Source organism: Sorghum bicolor, chromosome 7 (assembly GCF_000003195.3).
Source record: "Sorghum bicolor cultivar BTx623 chromosome 7, Sorghum_bicolor_NCBIv3, whole genome shotgun sequence".
NCBI classification, from domain to species: domain Eukaryota; kingdom Viridiplantae; phylum Streptophyta; class Magnoliopsida; order Poales; family Poaceae; genus Sorghum; species Sorghum bicolor.
In genome coordinates this window covers 7,860,164-7,882,594 of record NC_012876.2, presented here as the reverse complement: position 1 = coordinate 7,882,594, position 22,431 = coordinate 7,860,164, and the positions used below count along the sequence as shown (strand labels likewise).

Genomic DNA, 22,431 nt, shown 5'->3' with positions numbered 1-22,431 from the left:
TCGTTGTGGAAATTGCTTGGTTAAATATTAAAATATAAATTATGAATAATTTTTAAATTGTTGAGTTTTAAAATGTAAAATTATATGAATAGATTTATCTTGGAATATATATTTTTAAAATATATATATTATTTTTAATAAATATTTTTATAGAAACAAGAAGTGAAGTTTATGTTTTGGACATCTTTTAGAAAATTGGAGGAAATATCTTTTTCGCAGCGTGCAGCAGTCATGGACTCATAGTCAATGGAGGAAATATCTTTTTAAAATAGAAGTTATTCTCACTTTCTCATAAGTTAACTTTTTTAACTTTATTTAATTATATATAAAAAATATTAATATTTATAATTAGTATCATTAGATAGATAGATCGTCGAATATATTTTTATAATAAATTTAATTAGAGATATAGATGTTTCAAGTATTTTTTATAAATTAAAGTTGAGCTACATATATCTTATAATATATGTTTTAGACCGAGGAGTACGATGGAATCGATCTCTTTGGAAGACTTTGAAAATTCCAAGTCTCCTTCGCCTTCCAGTCTTCCACTCTCAGGGCCCACGGATTTGGACAAAGCGAATATTGGGGAGCAACAGGGCCCACGTGATTTGCACCCTACTTGATTATCATTTACAGTACAGTGTATTGTATTAAGTTGTTTTTTTTTCCAAGCCAATAGTGTTTTTCTCTCACGATAAATCAGAAAACAGTATTTTCAACCATGGCTTTTCAGACCAGCGAACAAGCTCTATATATATTACGGAGTATTGTGCAAATGCACCTCTTGTTTTTTATTCACTGTCACACCATTAGGTTTTATTCGGCTTGTTTGGTTCGTTGCGCGGTAAAGCCTAGCTCGCACGGAGCTGGCCAGATCAGCTTTTTGGCCAGGTTTGTGCATGCAACAAGATCTTATTTGGTTACTTAGGTCATTACAGCCAGGTCAACAACAGCTTTTGTTTGGTTCATCGTGTCTACGTATCTCTATTTCACGTGTCGTGCACCGTTCAACGCTCGTTTACACGAGGTGAGTCATGTCTGGCAAAAACATCTAATTTCTGCGTTTCAGCAGAGCCTACATGAGGGCTAGTGTAGTTGTAGGCAACCAAACGCCTATGATTTGCCCTTGCCTTATCCATGCTCGTGCTCCCAAAACCAATGCAAGGTAGCAAATTGGCAATGGGATATTTTGATTTGCCTTCTCTCCACTTTTTTACATGGCGTCACACATATTTATATCTTTTTATAAAAATAGATCTTACTAGTCTAATTCTCTAATTCTCTAGTATCTCTTTAAACCACATCATCATCCACTTTTTCTATTGTCGTATACAAGTACCCACTCTCAAATAGTTTCAGTGGTGGGTGCAGTTATTTATACATAACCATACACGTATACTACTAGCATTATTCTCTCAAGTAACTTCTCTCTTTTTTTCAAAAACTGACTACTAATAATTAAGTGATATATAGATAACTTGATAAACTATACTAATAATAGATTTATATTTATACTTTATACTTACGACAACGCACGGGAATTCTCCTGACCGTACCCGTTTATTCGGGTGTTTAATTACTTTATAATCTGATAATTCAAATGAACAGGGCATTTATAATCGGAAAAAGTCTACATCACTCCTGAACTATGGGGTGACGGTTTTTGATGGTGGTTTTGCTACAGTAACCATTTATATATTCATTGCGTAGATCTACTCATGTTGAGTCCAACAAAATTAGATTTTCTATTTTATGATTTTTGTGTAATTTACTATGTTTTTTCAAAATTATATGAAAACAAATAGGAAAAAAAAAGGGTAAAATCAAAACCGCAGACCCTAAACCGTAGTTACTGTAGCAAACTATGGTTACTGTAGCAAAACTGCCGTCAAAAACCGCCTGGAGGGTGATTTGAACGGTTTTGGATAGTTTAGGGGGTAAATTAGACTGTTTCATAGTTCGGGGGTAAAGTAGACACCACCCCATAATTCATAGGGTGATCCATAATTCAGAGGGTGATGTAGACTTTTTCCTTTATAATCTTGACTGGGTGCCATGCCGGAGTAGACTCGCGGCCAAGAGCGTGTGAGCTTCGACTTTTGGGCCTTGTTAGTTGGAACTCAAAATTTTTTGGATGTCAAATTAAATGTGTTTGTAGGATGTCGAACGGGTATTTGAATACTAATAAAAAATTAATTACATAACTCACCTGGAAACTGCAAGACGAATTTATTAAGCATAATTAATTTATCATTAGCACATGTAGGTTACTGTAACATTTAAAGTTAATTATGGACTAACTTGGTTTAAAAGATCCGTCTCGTGATTTCTAACAAAGTTGTGTAATTAGTTTATTTTTTTATCTATGTTTAATACTTCATACATGTGTCTAGAGAACTAAGGCCTTGTTTAGTTCCTAAAAACTACCAAAAATTTTCAAGATTCCCCGTCACATCGAATCTTACGACACATGTATTAAGCATTAAATATGGATAAAAATAAAAACTAATTACACAGTTTACCTGTAAATCGCGAGAAGAATCTTTTGATCCTAGTTAGTCTATGATTGGACAATATTTGCCCCAAACAAACAAAAGTGTTACAGTACCCGAACCCAAAATTTGTTGCAAACTGAACAAGCCCTGAACAAGACCCAAAGTCGGAAGCTCAGGCGTCCAAGACTACAACGTGCAATATTCAAGAAAATCAAGGAAACATTCAATACACCTCTGTCGTCGTTGAAACCGGCTGCCACGCGAGAGCTTTTCCCCAACCGCTGTCGTGCGTCGCTAAGAGAGTTGTAGAGGAGAGAAAGGAGAAAAAGAGAAAGCAGTAAGTTTACGGTCAGGCATAAAAACCTAGAAACTTATGGGAGAGATAAGTGAATCATGTATTAATAGTGAATAGTTAACTATTATATAGATAAGCTGGAAGAAGATCATAAAGAAACTTACAGCCAACAAATAGACTATATTATTAAACTTGCTCTAACTTGAAGCACTTAGCCAAGGATGTTGCTAGTGAGAAAATGTAGGTCCACTGTCTACGCCGACTGATATTTATTTATTATAAAAAGAAAAATATTGGTTCCTCCGTCCATAAAAGAATCAATTTCTAAAATCTATGTCAGTCAAATTTTTTTATATTTGACTAATTTTATAAAAAAGGGTAACAACATCTATGATATAAAATGTGTATCTTATAAAAAATATATTCTAGAATAAATTTAATGATACTAATTTGATACCATCAATCTTAACATTTGTTTTTAGAAATTTAATTAAAGTTTAAAACGTTTGACTTAGAACAAATCTAGTACGATCTTCTAGAAATATCTTTTTTTCACATAACTTTCTTATATAGTATTTATTTTTTCTTATTTATACTCCCTCTGTCCCTGAAAGCTTCAATTCTTAGAATCCGTGCCAGTCAAACTTGTTTAACTTTGACCAACTTTATAGAAAAGAGCATCAATATGTTTAACATAAAATGAGTATCTTATGAAAATATATTCAATGATAAATCTAATGGTATTAATTTGATACTATAAATTTTAGTATTTTTTTCTATAAATTTGGTCAAAGTATCAAAAATTTGACTTAGGATAACTCTAGAAATTGCAGCTTTCAAGGACGGAGGGAGTATATCTCATCTCACTAGTTATTTATATATTATCATTGATAAAATTGCTCCTAAATTATTTATTTAGGAACTATTAGAGACGCCCTAAATACACGTTCGTGAAAAGACAAAAATCGTGTAAGGAGAAGCTGGGACCGGCAGTCTAGAAGCAGCCCGATCTGGCCTAGAGCTACGTGCTGCTGATCAGGCTCGCGGGTAAATAACCATTTCTTTAACCAACTTGCTCCCTGTTCTGACTTCAGAGTTCAACCGTTCAGAGAGTGATTAATAAACGGAAGGGAAAAGTGAAAGTCAGATGGCTGGATGATTTGCCGACTTGCCACACAAGAGCTCCTCCTCCATTACCTCCGTGACTCCGTGTCTTCGTCTCGCTGTCTCTCTGTGTGTGTGTGGCCGTGTCTCCCCAGCATCACCAACTCTCCAGGCCTCCGCAGTCCTCACCCGCGAGGGAACGCGCCGCGCCGTGACGCCGCGGATTCTTGGGCGCCGGCATTGAGGCGGGAAGCGCGGCAGGCTGCATCAGGTGATTTGTCAGTTCTTGGTTCTTGGGGTCGGGTGCTCAGGATCTATGCTTCTGTAGTTCCCGTTCTTCGGGTTTCCTGCTTCTTGGGCTTCATGGCTCCCAAGACAAAGCAAGCTGCTTGCGCAGTTGCTGCCCCCGTCCCTCCTCCTCCTCCTTTTGGGGTCAAAAGACCCTCTTTTCTTGCGGCGTCGGCATCCGCCCTTTCGGGCTCTGCTGGGTCTGGCGACTTTCGTGAATGAGATTTCAGGTGATCTGTTGATCTGGATTGGTTGTCTCATTCGAGCGCCGTAGTTGATCTCTTTTTATTATAAATGTTTGAGGCAGAAAGAGAATCAGGATGCAATTAGTGGAGTCTGTACGGTTGGTTGCCCCTGCAAAAATGGACGTCAGGTGCTAACTGTCTGAAATTTCTTCACCAACTTTGATTTCATTGCCCTTGCGTGTGCAACCCTGTGGCACTGATTAGCTAAATTCTTGATCATTTTCGCCTTTGCAAATCTAGCTTCGGTGGGTTGGATCGAGGGAATACATTTTGATATCGGTAGATTGGTTACTTCTTCCACTTTCTTGTTTGATGTAGTACCTCTTTCATTTTGCATCCCAACGGAAGCGAAATGCCCTGTCTTTGTATAAAGGAGGAAAGTACCGTGCTTGTGCATGGCTGGTTCATGGATAAGAATGTTGTTAGTTCACTGTTTTGACTAAGAATTGTTAAATGTGGACTATCTAATTTAGTTTTATTTCACAATCAAGCACTAACATAAAGTGGAACTTCTTTCTTACTGTGATGAGAAAAACACAGAAAGTTCATGAAAATATGAACGTTTGGTGAAGATAAGAATGCAGTATTTCTTTTTCTTTCTTTCTTTCTTTTTTTGTAAAATCAAGTAGACTTTATCCATTTTCTCAGTGTAAAACTGGTGGCGTGCGAAGAATATGTCTGCTAGTTGTGCCAATGCTTACTTTCGTTGTTAAAGCTCATATAAACAAAGGTTGCTCTCTGTTTGTTTTTTCAAGTTACATCGACCTGGTTCTGTTTCATGTGATTTCAGGACTATATATTCCCTTACCCCACTAGACACATTTTATAATAGCTTGGCAAGTTGACCCTTTAACTCCAGAATAAACACTATTTGATTGAACAGTGCTAATAATGTGAGGTAGAGTCAAATCTGCACATGGGTGCATTTGGTCTCTTATTATATACTAAGTGTTTTTCACAGTGAATGTGTACCAGTAATTGGGTCTATCTATGATTATACAATAATGATCATGAGGGACCATGGGGTTGTTACATCGAGACTGATTAATTGTATGCTATCATCTCTGTTACTTTTCTTATGCCCCTCTGTCTATTTCTCAGGAGCTCAGAGGTGATTCATTTCTGGGGGCATCAACTATATTCAATTTTCAAAAGATGGTTTGCTGTTTTATGTGTGGGACAGGCATGAAACAAAATACTGAAAATGAAGGTGAGAATTTTTATATCATACATCTGAATTATAAACTCTTCTTTCTAGAAAAGAAAAACTCCTGATACATTTATATTTATGTTCTGGCTGTGCCAGGAGGAAGCAAGGTGAAGATTTTTTCCTATCATGAGATGAGGAAAGCTACACATGATTTTAGTAGGGCAAATAAGATCGGTGAGGGTGGTTTTGGCTCCGTTTTCAGGGTAACTTTCATAGTTGGCCACCTCAATTAGGTTTAATGTCTATTGTATCGAATTGTCTTACTTAAAATTTATTACTCCATTTGATCAGGGAAAGCTTAAAGATGGAACAATTGTTGCAGTGAAGGTCCTTTCTGCTAGTTCAAGGCAGGGTATCCGAGAGTTTGTAACTGAACTTACAGCAATTTCAGATATCGTACATGAAAACCTAATTACCTTGGTTGGTTGCTGTGCCGAAGGGTCTCATAGGATTCTTGTGTACAACTATATTGAGAACAATAGTCTTTCATATACACTTCTAGGTGACATGCTTACCAACTTCATTCCTCTAACAATTCAATTTTCTAGTAGCTATGTGATATGTGTGTACTCATATGGTATTGCAGGTTCAGGCCGGAGCAACATCCGGTTCAATTGGAGAGCTCGTGTCAAAATTGCTGTAGGTGTTGCTCGTGGGCTTGCTTATCTTCATGAAGAAATTCGCCCCCCTATAATTCATCGAGATATAAAGGCAAGCAATATTCTTCTTGACAAGGATCTTACCCCAAAGATTTCTGATTTTGGGTTGGCAAGGCTCCTCCCACCAAATGCAACTCATGTGAGCACTAGGGTTGCAGGAACAATGTAAGCATAACCTTGCTTGCGATGTTTGAATGAATTATTGTGTACAACATATTTAGTTCTTATCTGCATTTCTTTTTGTTCCTTTTCAGAGGATACCTGGCTCCTGAATATGCTGTCAGGGGACAAGTTACAAAGAAATCAGATATCTATAGTTTCGGTGTTGTGCTACTGGAAATTGTTACTGGTAGATGTAACCATAATAGTAGATTGCCTCAGGGAGACCAATTTCTGCTTGAGAGGGTAAGCCTGTCATACTTCGTAAGCCTACGCTTCAGTTTGAGGTTCTCAGTTTAGTTAGCTTCCAATGCTGAAGTTATCATTTAGTGCCTGCCTGGAACACAGGGATTTTATAACTTCCACATGATATAGATTAACCAGACCTAATATTGTTTCGTATTTGGTATCTGATGAATTAACTGTAACTATTGATTTCATTTATATTCATCATGGTCAGCTACCAAACATCTTTTGTAGCTAAAACTAAAGAGTCATATGGTTGTAGCTTGCCTTGTTATGTATCCAAATAAAGTAAAATACACCTTCAAATGAATGACGTTCCAAGTACAAATACTCAATTTTTTTTTTCTCTGTGGTCTGAAGCTCATGTAGCTAGTTGTTCCTGAATTTGAAAGGTTTGTGGGTGCTCTTGCAGATATGGACATACTATGAGCAAAGAAAACTAGAGGAGATCATAGATGCTGAAGTAGGGGAGGACCTGAATGTTGAAGAGGCATGTCGTTTCTTGAAGGTTGGTCTACTATGCACCCAAGACGCGATGAAACTGCGTCCAAATATGGCCAACATTGTCCTAATGCTGATAGGAGAGAAGGAAGTCTCCATGGACAGGGTCACCAAACCAGCTGTGATCGGTGACCCATACCTCAATGGAAACAACGATCAGAGAACTGCAGACTCTACCACATTGAGATCCTTTGCCACAACTGAACCTTTAACATCATCAGAAGCAAACACAGAGTGGTCACTGTGATAAAAAAAAACTGGTATACAAAAAATGTCATAGATTAAAGGGGGAGAGATAGATGGAGAATTATTTTTGTGGATGCTGCGATGCTAAAAAATACTGCATCGCTTCTGTTGATTATGTTCGATTGTTATTTCATCTGTCTTTGTATATACTCGAAATGAAACCATTGGAGTGAAATGAGGGTTGAATATACTTCTCTCATCTGTGTTAGAAGTACATATATTGAATCATTAGGGTTTCTACCATATTCAGTTTTAACAGAATCTGTCTGTTATCTTTTCAGAAGGATCACCTCGAATTCTTGCAAAAATGTCAGTAGTGCCAGTTTATCAAAGTGATCTGGACTAAGTTTACCCCTCTGGATAGTACTACCTTTGCGCCTGGATTGGCATGTATTGTGCCTTCCAGCAAGTGCCATTCAGAAGACGAAATTTACCTATGAAACATGTATGGATTCATAGAAAAAAGTTTCAACTGAATGTGAGAACATCTCAATGCAAAGAGTGAAAGAAAGGTGAGAGTGCATCAGAACTTAGAGCCAGAAAATTTAGGAATTCCCAGAGTTTCTTAACACTACATTACAACGTACATATCTGTCTTTCACTGATAGTCTGAAGTTTATCAGGTGCTATTCATACCCATAATAAATTTGATTGTGGCAAGAATAAGAATAAGAAACCTGCATTTTATCTCAGCAAAAGCGTAAGAGTAACAATAAGAACCCTGCAACTTATCTCAGCAAAAACCCACACAAGAGACAAGACTATTCGTAGCCTTTTTTTGAGGGAAAAGAGGCTAATAGGTGTGTGTACTTGGACAACCAATACCTCTTGCAGCGACTTTGCAGCACAATATCATTTATTCGCGTTCATCTGCACTTAGAAACATATTTTGAGAACAGAGAAATATGAACAACTGAACAAGATACAAGGACACGGTTCCTTCATTAGCAATCCTATGTACAAATACTACGCCAAGCCATTAGTCCAATAATGAATAATCTAATCTGTAATCTGTATGTCACACTACTAATCAAATTTAATCTGCATGTACACTCAGTACTAGCACTCCAGACCTGGGACAGCACTTCACAACCACTATCAACGAAACAACACAGATCTATCTCATATCCCTAGGGGGTTCCACATCTGTAACATGTCATTTTCCTGGTTCCAGTTGCAATTTGGAGTCAGCTCCAGTACTGAACTACTGTTGTTTGAGACACTGCTCATCACTGTCCCGATGGATTCCTTCTCAGAGGTGTCGAACGCCAGAAGGTCCCCAAGGCTCACTGGTCTCTTGAACGGCAGTGCTGGCAGACCGGAGAAGCAGGACACCTGCTCAAAAACCGTTGGGGCACCACCGAAGGCAGTGTATGTGTCAGCCAGCGGCCCAAGCGGCAGGGCAGCAGACAGTTGTGGCTCAGCTGATGGGGTGCCGTCCTGGGCATCGTCAGATGCTGGCCTTGGGGTGGTTGTTCTGCTCTTGTAGAACACCCTGCATAGCACCCAGTCCTCCTGAATTTTGTAGAGACACGTTATGTTATAGAACATACAGAAATTGCAAGTGATACATTGACTGAAAAAATAATACCAGTTGATTTTTTTTTGAACGTAAATACCAGTTGAAAAATGAAGACATCTTTGCCGGATCCAGTAAAATCCTTATCCTAGGTAGGGCTAAAATATTTCTGAATTCAGTGGACTGATGTGATACATAATATTGATGCAATGAACATAACCACCCTTTGTAAAGCTGCGTTGAATAGTTCCATTTTCTTGAGTTGGTTAATTGAGGAATAAGCAACCATACAAATATTTGGCAATTTGAAGTAAAGAATCAGTGAGCTGGAGAGCTCATCCTTTTCAAGGGAATGTTCAGTACATTAATTTACTCTACTATAATAGATTATTATGTGATGCTGATGGAACTGGCATAACATCATTTACAACAAGTTACTTGAAGGACCTTGTCTTGGAAGTTTGTTACTTGAGGAAACTAGCAATCCTGCAGACCTCATTGTTTAATTGGCAACATGAGTAAAAAGAATTAGTCATACAGAGAGTCAAATAAATCCTTTTCAAGGGAACGTGCAGTACATTAATTTACTCCATTCACTGTAGCTCATCTGATGGAATCAGTTGAACAACTCTGGATTGGATCATTGTAGTGACGCAGACATGAATTGACTGAAAGATAGTAATGGATGGGGAGACTAGGCCATGAATAAATGAATAATGCTACTGTGCATATACAATAATTGGGGTGGGCAACTTGCAGGTAGTTTTGTCATGCTAGAATGTTGAACGAGACCTACATGCTTGGATAGAGCCAAAAAGTAAGAGCTTCTTTAGCATCATCACAGAGGTGCCAAAGGCAATTTTGGAGGCCAGTTTCTTTTTTCTCTTTTTTTTGGGTAAACCTTTCCAATATCTGTAAAAATCCTCAAAGAACAGCAAACGTCGTACTGCTATTCTTCTGATATTCAAGAACACCATCACCCGAATTTAATGTTTGTGATTTGTCAGGCCTTGTTTACTTCCAAAAAAAATTAGTAGCACTTTCAGTTTGTATTTGACAAATATTGTCCAATCATGAACTAACTAGACTCAAAATATTCGTCTCGCAAATTACAGGTAAACTGCAATTAGTTATTATTTTGATCTATATTTAATGCTCCATGCATGTGCGCAAAATTCGATGAAACTTTTTTTAAAAATTTTTGGCAACTAAACAAGACCTAAATATATGATGTGTGCAGCAGTATGTGTTTGCAGATCCAGGTTATTACCTTCGTTGCCGCAGCTGGTAGCGACGGCGCGGCGTGTGGATGGAGGCGGAACTCGTGCATCACCCACTCCGTCTTCCTCCCCTTGGGCGCTCGGCCCCGGTAGAACACCAGCGTCTTGCGCATCCCCACCACCGCCGCCGCATCCTCGCCGCCGTCGCCGCCGGCGACGACGGCGCGGTCCTTGCCGGTGGCCTTCCAGTAGCCGGAGCGCGTGGCGCGGTTGGTGCGCTGCCCCGTCGCGTACTTGCGGTCGCGCAGGTTGAAGAAGTACCACTCCTTTCCACCGACGCACGCAGATTCTAATCCACAATAAATAAAGTAACCAGATGAAGATTGCCACAAAAGGTTTCGTGGTGTAGTTGGTTATCACGTCAGTCTAACACACTGAAGGTCCCCGGTTCGAACCCGGGCGAAACCATTTTATTTGTTCATCTTTTTTCTTTTGCAGAACTATTTGAATTAAATTTTCTGTTCACTTTATTTTCCAGAACCACCGAATTAATTTTGTTAACTTTTTCTCTTTTTGCAGAATTACTGAATTATTTTTTGTTCGTTTTTTCCTTTTGCAGAACAACCGAATTATTTTTTTGTTCATTTTTTTCCTTTTGCAGTAAACTCGATATATTTTTGTTCCATTATTTTAAAAGGTGAATGAAGAGAGGTAAAAAAATTAACAAGAAAGAAGAACGACCAACATTAGCAAAAAAGAGTGTTGTTGATTTCTGCAATGAATCAGATTTAATTTGCTGAGACTGAGAATATACGGAGCATAATAAGGGTATGGTTGATTTATTCTGCAATCAATCAGATTTAATTTTCTGAGACTGAGAATGTACAGAGCATGAGAAGAGAAGAACAAATTTACTGGATCGTTGAGAGTAGTTATCAGTATAAGTAGCTATAGTAGCGCTTAGTACCACGTGTACAGACCTGGAAGGTCCCATGGCTCGCACTTGTTGAGGTCGACGTCGACGATGGCTGCGCCGCCGCCATGGCCATGGCCGGAGAGCTTGTCGAGGAGGTAGTCCAGCACGAGCTCGTCGTCCCTGGGATGGAACCTGAACCCCGGGGGCATTCTCGCCTCCATCATGCTGATCGACGAGCTCATCTTCTACCCTACTATCTGCTGCAGTTTCAGTCCGAGAGAGAGAGAGAGAGAGAGAGAGAGAGAGAGAGAGAGAGAGAGAGAGAGAGAGAGAGAGAGAGAGAGAGAGAGAGAGAGGTGTTTTCTGGAGGCCGCGGCTGCAGGGAAATTGGGAATGGAGCATCTCATGAAGCGATAGGATGGGGGTATAAATAGGGTACACAAGTCAACCATGCAACTTGCCAGTTTCTACTTCCATATGCTTGAGTATATTGATGATTGATTCTTATATATAGGTCCTATGTGGGGTGCAAGAGGCTAGCTAGCTTGTGGTTTTCAAAATGGTGCTAACCAGCTAGAGTAGTAATAGGTCAATTCAAGCGCCACATGCCCACATCAATCCAGCTACTCCCAACTCTCCTTCCATTTTGTTTTACTATTTTTTTTTCTTGCAGCTGATTTAATTGAACTATTACATCCTAACTGTCCACTAAACAACAATATCAACAACATTAAATAAGCCTATCTCTTTCCTTTTTTTTTATGAAATGAAAGAAAATAATTGAAGCTATAGACTTTATTCCATCATCCATCTATAGAGCACACGTTTTTAGGATATATCACACCTACTCACAAGACTAGAGTTGCATTCTTTCTAGACAACACATAAGTCCTAGAGGCTAGAATTGCATTACGGGAGGGAGTACGTTCTACCATAAACAACCTAACCAAATAAGCTACACTTATTTAGCAAATAAAGACTCGCTTTATTATACATTGTTACCTTGGTCCTACCACGGTAGCCTTGTGGTATTAAATAATTCTACGTAATTATTATTGTTACCTTCGTCATGTTCCTCTCACATATGGTTAACCTTATTCGTCCTGTTCCTCTCACATATGGTTAACCTTATGGTAGGAAATTGTACTTTCTTTTTATTCTTACCTTTGTCAAGATTAGGTAAATGTACATGTACCGAGTATATAGATATATGCTCACACCTGCATGAAGTTGTGAAATAATAAATTATCGCAATCACACAGTTTCTCTAAGGCCCTTGTTTGGTTTCTAAGAATTATAAGTATAGATACTTGTTGCGATTCATAGGATCCAAACAAGCCCTAAGTTTTATCAATCTCTTCATGGTATATTTTAGTGTTTGGACTGTGTTTTGAAATCCATGTTGTGGTGTTACAACTTGTTCGCTTGAGATTATATACCGAATCTGCTAGTTATTTAACAGTGTTTTTCTCTTATAAGAGCAACTCCAACAGCTTTGCTATTCTTATTATGGAGGTCTTTTAGAACTTTTATAGTAGAAAAATAGGCTCCAACAGATGTGCTATTTGGTTTTGTAAAATACAAAGTTTGCTATCCCTTGATTTTCGTTGGTCATATATAGCCAACCACTAGCACTAACTATCTGATAGCAAGGCTGTTGTAAACCTCTTTTTTTTTAAAAAAGTTATCTATTTTACAAAATAGCTAAACATTAGAATTTAGCTACTCATTTTAGCCAAGCTGTTAGAGATGCTCTAAGATTATCCATAGGGGTATAGAGTACACTAGTACAAAGAAGCACTACACTGGCGGTGGAATATAATTTTTACAGGCGGATTCAATTAAACAACGCCTGTGGAAAGAAATCGGCTTGCCCGACTAAAAAACCGCCTGTGAAAATCAATTTTCACAGAAATCATGTATTTCTACAGGCGGTTCTCCTAAGGAACCGCCAGTGAAAATCATATTTCTACATAAATAATTTGAAATTGAATTTTTTGAGCTTTTCAAATGACCTCGTTTAAAAAAACTGTCAAAATAAAAGTTGTAGATCTCGAAAAGTTATGAAACTTTGTAGTTGATAAGTTTTTCATTTGAAATATTCTTGTCGTCGAAAATTACGTTTGAATTTCTCAAATTTAAAATTCAAATTTTATAAATGACCTTGGATGGAGAAACTACAAGTACAAAAGTCGTAGATCTTAAAAAGTTGTGAAACTTTGTAGTTGACAACTTTTCTATTGGAATCCGTTTAGGGCCTCAAATAATCAATATATTCTCGGTTTAGGATAATATGTGGGGAACTAAACTCTAGTATTTGAATCCCACGAAGCGCGCGATATTTCGCGAAAAAATGCGCAACATGCGACCTCGATGGAGACGGGCGGGCGATTAGCCAGTGAGCCTTTCCTATAAATAATTTTTTCTCTATTTTTAAAAGTCGATTTGTATTTTGTATAAACAGATTTCTATAGGCGAGTGCCATAATTGAACCACCTGTAGAAATGGATTTCTACAAGCGGTTCCAAATTACCTGCCTATGGAAAAATTTATTTCCACATACACGCACAGGCGGTTCGCTAATTTGCCTATTGAAAGGAGTGGCGAACCGCCTGTATAGTACCTCTGTGTACTGGTGGTAACAACAGATGAAAGTTTTTTTTTTAAAAAAAAAACAACGGCCATAAGGACGTCGTATCATACTATCATAGAATTGATTAAGTTATCATGTATAGGTAGTATAAGACTTGTTATAACTACTGTCGTCTTCAGCTGTGCGAACGTGAAACTTAGTTCTATTATCTAAAAAAACTACTGTCATCAAGTCACACAAATAACAAATATACAAATATCCAAGGACGGAGGAATGTGACTGTCGGTAGATTATACATATGCGCAGAGGATTCCTCACGACATGTCCACGTGCAAACAACTGGACAAAATTTCATTGTGCCCAAAGTGAAGATGCCAAGTCTTTTCTAGTAACTAGCAGTATAAACATCTATACTACCTAACCACAATGGTTTGCTGGTCCTTTTGCCGACAGAAACAACAAAGTTGGAGAGTTATACCCAAAGTGGAAGATGCCCGGCCAACATTTTCAGTCATAAGGATATTTTGCAACATCAATAGAGAATTCCAATTCTTGGCAGTAGCTAGCATTAATTGAACCTTAAATACACCATGAACAAAATGGCGTACTAATACACATTCCTCCTGAAATGAATGGCTAATTAGTTTTTTTAGATAAATGATAGTTCATATCCCGCTTCATCTATCCGCAGATAGAATCAGACCAATTATTATAGAGTTACGTCCATAGCCAAACAAGGAAGAAAAAAGACTAAGGAAGACCAATATGTCTAGTAGATAACCATCCAGTGGAACTAAAAAATTGCAAAGCTGATGTCTCTAGGTATTGTCTCACAAGAATCAGTTGATCCTTTAGATCATCATGAATGGCTAATTAGGTTACATGCACATTTATACCCTGTGTAGAGAAAAAGAAGATAGGGACATTGTTATTTGGGAAGCTTGTTCCTCTTGGCTGTACCATTATCGGGTCAATTTTGTTCACAATTTCACATGCCTATAAATAATTCAGATCGTTGATCGTGGACCTGCAGAAGTATATATATATGGCAAATAATCAATGATAACAATTGGCATAGGGATCGGACGTCACAGTTGTGCAAAAAGATGGTGAAAGGGACTCTTCTGCTTTAATGAATGGTAGAGCTTTACTTGCTAGGTTTAATTTTCAAGGTTAAAGCTTTTCTAGGTTCTCTCTTTTTCTTCCTTTTTTTCTGTAATGGTGAAAATGGCACAAATACTTGAACTATATGTACGTAGATGGAGAAGCACCTTCTTTTCATTTTTGCGATAAGATGTCTCAGTGATTTTAGATTTAAGCTAGCAATCTAGCTAATGAAACTGATTAATCCATTGGTGATCATGCTGCCACATGGAGTATATATATCACACAATTGGATTGGTAGCATGTGTTGGCAATTAATGGATAGATGTATAATACAGCAAAAAAAACATATATAACTAGACAAAGCAACTGAGACTTTCCTTATATGTGCCAATATGCCTGCTGAAAGAGATGCACCATCACTAGCTGACAAGTCACAACATGCACACACACTCACGAGCTGCACAATCACATATATAAATATTTATTTATTTATTTATCTCCTAGCTTTCAAGATAGAGAGTGCTCTGAAATCTTATCTGCACAAGCTTGACGACGATGCATGGCCATCCGAAACTGACCGCCGGCATAGTCACTCACAAGCGACGTTAACCCGGGCGTGGGAGCAGCTTCACGTGGCCTCTCACGTGCCACCGCCCACGTGTCCAGTCCACGACCGTGCGATCCGAGATGAACGGTCTGGAAATCGCAAGGGAGTCACCGTCTAGGGCCCAGTGAATGCTGTACTTATGGATGCCCAGCTTCTATCCTATTATATTGGCTCGCCTATTATTGGCTGCACTTACACATGAGATGAGATGCTGTATATGTACATGTATGATAGAGATTGAGACATCGAACAAAGATGCTATGGTGATATATTGCGGCCGTTTATCTTTCACTAGTGGAAATGTCTGGTCATAGTCTAGGGCATTTATATAAAGTAAATTATGACATATATATACCTCATGTAGATTTATCTGGATGGGACAATATATGTCTTGGTCGCGGGCGCATTTGTCGACTACCACTACTCTTATAGCAACTTCAACAAAGCCTCCAAACAAATCTCTATTTTTTTTATTTGAGGGCTTCCTCTATGTTTAAGGGTCCTATTTTTGTATCCTACTCCAACAGTATCCTTCAAATTTGGGTCCCTACTTTTTAAGACCCACTTGTGATTCACATAACTCGCACACCGTTCCCGTGTCCATATGCTTGTCATCCCCAAGTCTTAGTGCTCAGCTCGACACCTACCCTGCAGAGGGCAGCTCCATCATCGCCCTTCTCCCTTCTCTGCCATCGCTGAACCATACCCCTGCTCCTGCAGATTAGCCTTAAAAATGTTTAGATACATAATAAAAACAATATTCTAAGAGAATAAATTGTAGGTTCATGCAGTTGGTATTATAATAATATCCATGAAAGTAAAAAAGAACACAATTACGATAACATAAATGGAAAAATAATATAGTATAACAAAGTATAAAGGAAAACAAAAACAAAAAATACAAAAAAAAATAAGAAATTAAAAAAACATCACATGAATAATATTTGAACTACTTAAAATATACTATATAACATCCCATTGGCACTATGTGAAGTTATGAACACTCAAACATAATCATAGAACATCTTATTATATTTATACTACGTGAACATCCTAAAATACATCTAAAACACCACATGATACTATGTGAATATTGCAAACATCACATTTACAGTACGTGAACATCTCAAAAAACAAAATAGAATGTCATATTTATACTACGTGAACATCATATGTATGAAAGCCAAATGTTCTTGATATGTGGTGTAACCTACACACATCGCAAATGCACAAATTATTGCTATGGTTAAGAAAAACAAAATATTTAGGAATGTAATGTATCCTAGACAAATATAGAAGACACATCATAAATGCACAAATTATTTCTATAGTTAAGTAAAGCCAAATATTTTGGTATGTGATGTAGGAGAAGACACATAACAAATACACAAATTACTTTCATAGTTAAGCAAAGCAAAAAATTTTGTTATGTGATGTAACTCATACAAATGCAGAAGATAATCACAAATGCACTTAATTATTTCTGTAGCTAAGCAAAGCCAAAGTTTTGGTATCTAACGTAATCCAGACAAAATGCAGAAAACACGTTACAAATGTACAAATTTTCTATATAGTTAAGCAAAGTCAAATGTTTTTGTATGTGATGCAAGAAAAATGCAGAAAGCACATCACAATTGTTTCTATAGTTAAGCAAACCAAATGTTTTGGCATTTGATGTAGCCATGACAAATGCAGAAGATACATCATGAATCCGTAGCCAAATGCTTGCACCGACAAATGTAGAAGATATATTAGAAGTGTACAAATATTTTTGTAGTTAAGTAAAGACAAATATTTTTGTCATATGATCAATGTTACCCACACAAAATGCACAAATCATTTCTATAGTTACATGGAGCCAAATGTCTTTATATATGAGATGTAACCCAAACAAATGCAGAAAGACACACCTGAAATGTACAAATTATTTCTATAGCTAAACGAAGCTAAATGTTTTTAATATGTCATGTAATTGAGATAAATGTAGAAGAAACATCAGAAATGAACAAACTATTTCTATAGCCAAATATTTTTTTTTGTATATGATGTAAGACACCTAATAAATATATAAATTATTTCCATAATTAAATGAAGTCAAATATTTCAAAATGTGATGTACATAAATACAATCATATCTCATGGAATAAAAAATAAACTAAAATAAAAAATAATTAAAATAAAACAAAAATGAGATTTTTAAAAATAAATTAAAAATGAAAAATAAGAAAATCCTTAGAAAACATAAAAGGAAAGAAGAGAAAGGGAAGAAAAGATAGAAAAACAAAAAAGAATGAAGAAATAAAATGATTAATTATTTTCTTTATGTCTCCAAAGACATTGTTTGTAATCCATTGCCCAGGTTCTATCGATGTGCCTCTTCGCGGATGACAACCATCTTGTCATCTCCTCCCTCTGTTCCAAAAAAACGTAATTTTAGTAATGAATCTGGCTATGCGTGATGTCTAAATTCATTGTTAGAATTGCGTTTTTTTTTGGACGGAGAGAGTTTGAACCTGGAGAACAAGAAAATAACGGCCCAAAAGAAAATCAGTCATCTACGGCCCATAGGCCATAGCCCACTGGACGCGGAAGAAGTGGTCGGCGCCGACTGGCACGCATAACTAGCGTCTGCATGAAGCCATCAATGCCCCTTCTCCCCTCCCACGAACCCTAGCGATCCTACCAGTCCGCTAGCTAGCCAAGCCAAGCCATGCCGTCCCGCGGCCTCGGCGGGCGCGCGCGCACCCGCCGCGCGCGTCGCCGCCGCCAGAGGGAGTCAGCGACGACGAGGGACTGGGCCGGCGGCCTGGGAACGGACGCGCTCCTGGCGATCTTCCACCGCCTCGACCACATCGACATCCTGATCTCCGCGGACAAGGTGTGCCGCTCCTGGCGCCGCGCCGCGCGGGAGGAGCCCTCGCTGTGGCGCCGCATCACCATGCGCGGGCACGAGGGGATCGCGCGCAGGCTCAACCGCGGCGGCATGGCCTGCGAGGCCGTCCGGCGCAGCGCGGGCCACTGCGAGGCGTTCTGCGGGCAGTACGCCGGGGACGACGGCTTCCTTGTGTACCTCATTGAGCAGTGAGAATCAGAATCGTCCCCTCTTTGATACATTTTATTTACTGCTTGATCGATATATTGCACTTCTTCGTTTCATTCGGTCGATAGCTATCTCGTTGCATTCCTTGCCGATCGACCAGCTGTTGTGTTTTGAGTGTAATTTTGATATGTCTATTTATCTTGTCCATAACCGTTTTTTTAGTCTTGGTGACTGTCTGATCTGTTTGTTGTCCAAAATTAGCCAGCTTCCTATATATATTTTCAGATTTGTGACTTAGGCCATAATGTTATTTTATCAGCTATATAGGAATGGTTCTAAATTTAAGATCTACTTCCTCCATCCCAAATTGTAAGTCGTTTGACTTTTTTTACTCCAAGTTTGACCACTCGTTTTATTCAAAAAAAATTGTGCAAATATAGTCAAATTTAAGTCATTCTTGAAAAACTTTTATTAATAAACCAATACACAACAAAAAAAAGTGATATTTGGTAAAAACTTTGAATAAGACGAGTGGTCAAACTTGATATTAAAAAAGTCAAACGACTTACAATTTGGGATGGATTGAGTAGAAAGAATATCTGTTGCAGGTCTATTCAGACTTTGTGCTGTGGTCACAAATTTTGCAGGGCGAATTAAAAAAGATCGAGTGCCGTACACGCTGATCATTTATATGTTTTGCAAAATTGAAAAGATCGCTACTAGATACTCCTACACCTAGCTTTAAGCATTGTTTGTAGTTTTCGTCCAGCCTTTTACCACCTTTTTTCATTAATTGTCATCAAAAAGAAGCCAACAAGTATCAAACGTCGTTTCTACCAATCCCTAGTACATACAGTTTCAAGGTTGAACTGGCAAGGAAACGATGTAGACATGACATGCCACCCTAGAGTATAGGAATATTCAACTTCATTATGTGATTTATGTACTACAAAGAACAATAGCTATGAGAAGAGAAGGTGGATGGTGGGGACATATCCAAAAACTAGACATATCTGTATGTTTGGTAAACTCTTACATTTTTTTTTGGGTGAACACAAGTAAACTCTTACAGTGATCCTGGCGACTTTGTTACATTCACATATTAGTTATGTTTATGGCTTGAGTGGTATATATACTAAGTCTGTCCTCAGCAGTAATCACTCTGCAAAGTTTATTGTCATAAGCTTATGACAGTCCCTGAAACTTTTGAAGCATTTGAAAATGCACCACTATATATAGCAAGATTATTTGAAAAAAGTATCTTTGAATTCTAGAATGGATACATGCTTCAGAGTTTATGTCAAGATTATTTGAAAAAAGTATCTTTGAATTTTAGAATGGATACATGCTTCAGAGTTTATGTTTGTAATTTCTACACTGGAGCTAATTCTGAGTTAGACTTATAGTTCATCCTTTACCCTGAAATCACTGGCTCGATGACACTGTTGTAGGCTTATAGCACATATTGGCATAGTCCGAAAATATAGTCGAGTGTCATCAGTGCAATGTTTTCTCATACCAGATCTGACACTTATCTGGAATATATGCATATCTAAACTTATTTTCATTTTGACAGAAGTTTGGTAGTGCTGAACAACTTTTATCTGAATACATTCTGGTGCCATCAGATCGTTGATTCTTATGGCATTGTGCTAATTTTGCAGGGCCCCTTGTCTGAAGAGCCTTCGCCTTATTTCCTGCAACCTTGTCTCAAATGAAGGACTTACAGTGGCTGTGAAAGAGCTCCCTCTGCTTGAGGAGCTCGAGCTCTCATTATGTCCTAACGTTGGTGGGTTTTTTGTGAGCAATGACGGCGTTTGTGGTTATGAGGTGTACAGGTTTGTTAGCGAAGTATGCCCACAGCTGAAGCGCTTCAGACTGAGCAATGAAGATTTCAACGTTACTAGAGACTGGAACAAGAACAAGGACGTTGGAGGGATTGCAGGTATGCACGGGCTACGCTCCTTGCAGCTGTTTGGCAATGGTATGGATAATGAGGGCCTACAAACTGTCTTGCACTGCTGTCCCCATCTGGAGTCCCTTGACATACGCCATTGCTTCAACGTCGACATGGATGAGACTCTGCTCCTCAAGTGTGCCAGGCTCAAGACCCTGAGGCTTCCTGATGACCCCACTGATGACTATGACCTTGAGGTTAAAACACCTATCAGGATGTGTGCAGTGATTGATGATAGCCCTTGGTCTTCCGATGGGTACGATTCCTATAGATACCAGCTCCGCTCTCCAGAGTACCTCAACGACTTTGACTCCGACTCCGGGGATGACACGGATTTCTTTGGTGAGCCATCCCGCTACGAGTGTGACCTTGACAAGTATGACATGATGCTTCCAATGAGCATGCGCACGTTCCTGAAATAAAAGGCGATCTGCAATTCTGCATGCTGAGAATTGAATTTCATGTTAGTATATCTCTGCTGGCACTCCCGGCGTGTCCTTTGGGTTTTTTTTTTGTTGTTTCTGCATGGCGATGAAATCTGTCTCCGCTTGAATCTTTTTAGTCTGGCTCTCTACTTTCATGTTGGTCTATTGATTGATCTTGTGTACGTAAGTACGTTAGGTTCACAGCAGGGATGATGAAAACTTCTGTAAACTTTAGTTTGCCCGTCTTGAAGAGTGAACTCTGAATGCTGTCAAACTGAAATAAGTGCCAAGTTGCTAGCTCATCTTTCGAAAGCACCTGTTCGGCTGTTCCTGTGTACTGTGGTTTAAAATCAACGGATTCCAAGAAGCTCCCATCTCTACCGACGTGGACAACCAAGAGATTCCAAGAAGCTCCAATCTCTGCCGACGTGGGCAACCAAGGTTCTCCGTCGTCCAATGTGTGCCAACCTCGGCATCCTAGCTAGCTCCACCTCCTTTGCAAGTGTGCTAACACCACCAAGTGTCCACCACTAATGTGTATATGTATTAGCATTTCACAAATATTTTCATCAAAAGAGTTAGGTTAGCACTTTACTAGATCCTAATGCATATGCTCAAGATATGGACCTAGTAGTACTCGATTCGAGAGATGACCGTGATTTCCCCTCTTGATAGTCGGTTGTCTATCCTAAATCCAGTCAATCACTTCTCTACTAAACTTGGACCAGCAAAAGCAAAATCCTATGTTTATACTTTTGCCTCGATCACTTTACTCCTTGTCTATCACCATGATCTCCATTTTATGCGTCATCTCTTTGTAATCATGTGGCCACCTTTGCATGCCACCTTGCACCTTCATCACATGTGTTGCTATGTCTAACTCAAATTACTTAAACACAAGGTATTAGCAACTTGGTATTATTAATTACCAAAACCAAACTTAGGCTTTCACCCCTCCCTTCCCAGCGGTGCTACTGCTACGGTGGATCCAGCGGCAGGCAACTTGATCCGGCAATGGGCGGCTTGATCCTGCAGTGGGAGGTCACATCCGGCGACGTGCGGTCAGATCCTAGCGGCGGGAGTCCGGATCCAACATTTGGAGGCTGGATCCCGGCAGGTCCCGTGGTCCAGGCATTGGTGAGCTTTAGCGGCCACGACCCGTGGATTGGCTTAGCGGGCCTATTGAAAGGTCCAAATGGCTAGAGGGGGGTGAATAGCCTATTTAAATTTTCTACAAACTTTACTAAACAAACTAGCACAACTAAGCTATGCAAGCCACCTACACAAGTCTAGCAAGAAGGCTAAGCCACAACAATAAGAGAAGGCTACACAACAATTCTACTCTAAACAAGAACTAAGCTGTACAACTAGCAAGATAAGCAAGTAAGTAAAGGAGTAGAGATTGATTGTTATACCGATGTTGCAGAGTAGATATATAATCAACCAATCAATCACAATCACACGATAATCCTCGGCAAGAGATGACACAAGATTTTTTTACCGAGGTTCGCTTGCTTCTCGGCAAGCTAGTCCTCGTTATGGCAATACACCCACTTGATGGATCACGAGCTAATTGGCAATCCAAAGCCAAACCCT

The 22,431-nt window shown here is 38.8% G+C and overlaps 3 protein-coding genes and 1 non-coding gene across 5 annotated transcripts; 3 read left to right on the top strand and 1 right to left on the bottom strand.

Moving 5' to 3' along the window:
* Nucleotides 3,887–7,694, top strand: LOC8071152 (putative serine/threonine-protein kinase). Of its 2 annotated transcripts, XM_002445142.2 has the most exons (7): nucleotides 3,892–4,168; nucleotides 5,532–5,640; nucleotides 5,737–5,843; nucleotides 5,932–6,142; nucleotides 6,227–6,464; nucleotides 6,554–6,704; nucleotides 7,117–7,694. In XM_002445142.2, the coding sequence occupies exons 2-7, from the start codon at nucleotides 5,586–5,588 to the stop codon at nucleotides 7,450–7,452; spliced, it is 1,098 nt and encodes a 365-aa protein (XP_002445187.1). In that variant the 5' UTR covers nucleotides 3,892–4,168; nucleotides 5,532–5,585; the 3' UTR covers nucleotides 7,453–7,694. The 2 variants fall into 2 exon arrangements, with proteins under 2 accessions (XP_021321013.1, XP_002445187.1); XM_021465338.1 differs by having other exon boundaries at nucleotides 3,887–4,168; nucleotides 5,932–6,464.
* On the bottom strand, nucleotides 8,304–11,564 carry LOC8085025 (NAC domain-containing protein 21/22). The gene is made up of 4 exons (XM_002443954.2): nucleotides 11,463–11,564; nucleotides 11,171–11,410; nucleotides 10,241–10,539; nucleotides 8,304–8,966 (listed from the first exon to the last, which is right to left on the bottom strand). Exons 2-4 carry the CDS (start codon nucleotides 11,346–11,348, stop codon nucleotides 8,574–8,576), a joined length of 870 nt encoding a protein of 289 aa, XP_002443999.1. The 5' UTR covers nucleotides 11,349–11,410; nucleotides 11,463–11,564; the 3' UTR covers nucleotides 8,304–8,573.
* Nucleotides 10,585–10,658, top strand: TRNAV-AAC. The gene has a single exon. It is a non-coding gene; the product is annotated as a tRNA-Val (tRNA).
* LOC8071151 (putative F-box/LRR-repeat protein 23) lies at nucleotides 18,109–21,147 on the top strand. Its single transcript, XM_002445141.2, has 2 exons — nucleotides 18,109–18,494; nucleotides 20,118–21,147. Exons 1-2 carry the CDS (start codon nucleotides 18,124–18,126, stop codon nucleotides 20,830–20,832), a joined length of 1,086 nt encoding a protein of 361 aa, XP_002445186.1. The 5' UTR covers nucleotides 18,109–18,123; the 3' UTR covers nucleotides 20,833–21,147.

Coding starts and splice junctions, on each gene's coding strand:
- LOC8071152 (XM_021465338.1), top strand. CDS start 5,586: ATGGTTTGCTGTTTTATGTGTGGGACAGGCATGAAACAAAATACTGAA. Junction 6,465..6,553: donor ACTAGGGTTGCAGGAACAAT/GTAAGCATAACC, acceptor GTTCCTTTTCAG/AGGATACCTGGCTCCTGAAT. Junction 6,705..7,116: donor ACCAATTTCTGCTTGAGAGG/GTAAGCCTGTCA, acceptor GTGCTCTTGCAG/ATATGGACATACTATGAGCA.
- LOC8085025 (XM_002443954.2), bottom strand. CDS start 11,348: ATGAGCTCGTCGATCAGCATGATGGAGGCGAGAATGCCCCCGGGGTTC. Junction 10,540..11,170: donor CGAGCCATGGGACCTTCCAG/GTCTGTACACGT, acceptor ATTGTGGATTAG/AATCTGCGTGCGTCGGTGGA. Junction 8,967..10,240: donor TACCAGCTGCGGCAACGAAG/GTAATAACCTGG, acceptor TACAAAATTCAG/GAGGACTGGGTGCTATGCAG.
- LOC8071151 (XM_002445141.2), top strand. CDS start 18,124: ATGCCGTCCCGCGGCCTCGGCGGGCGCGCGCGCACCCGCCGCGCGCGT. Junction 18,495..20,117: donor CTTGTGTACCTCATTGAGCA/GTGAGAATCAGA, acceptor CTAATTTTGCAG/GGCCCCTTGTCTGAAGAGCC.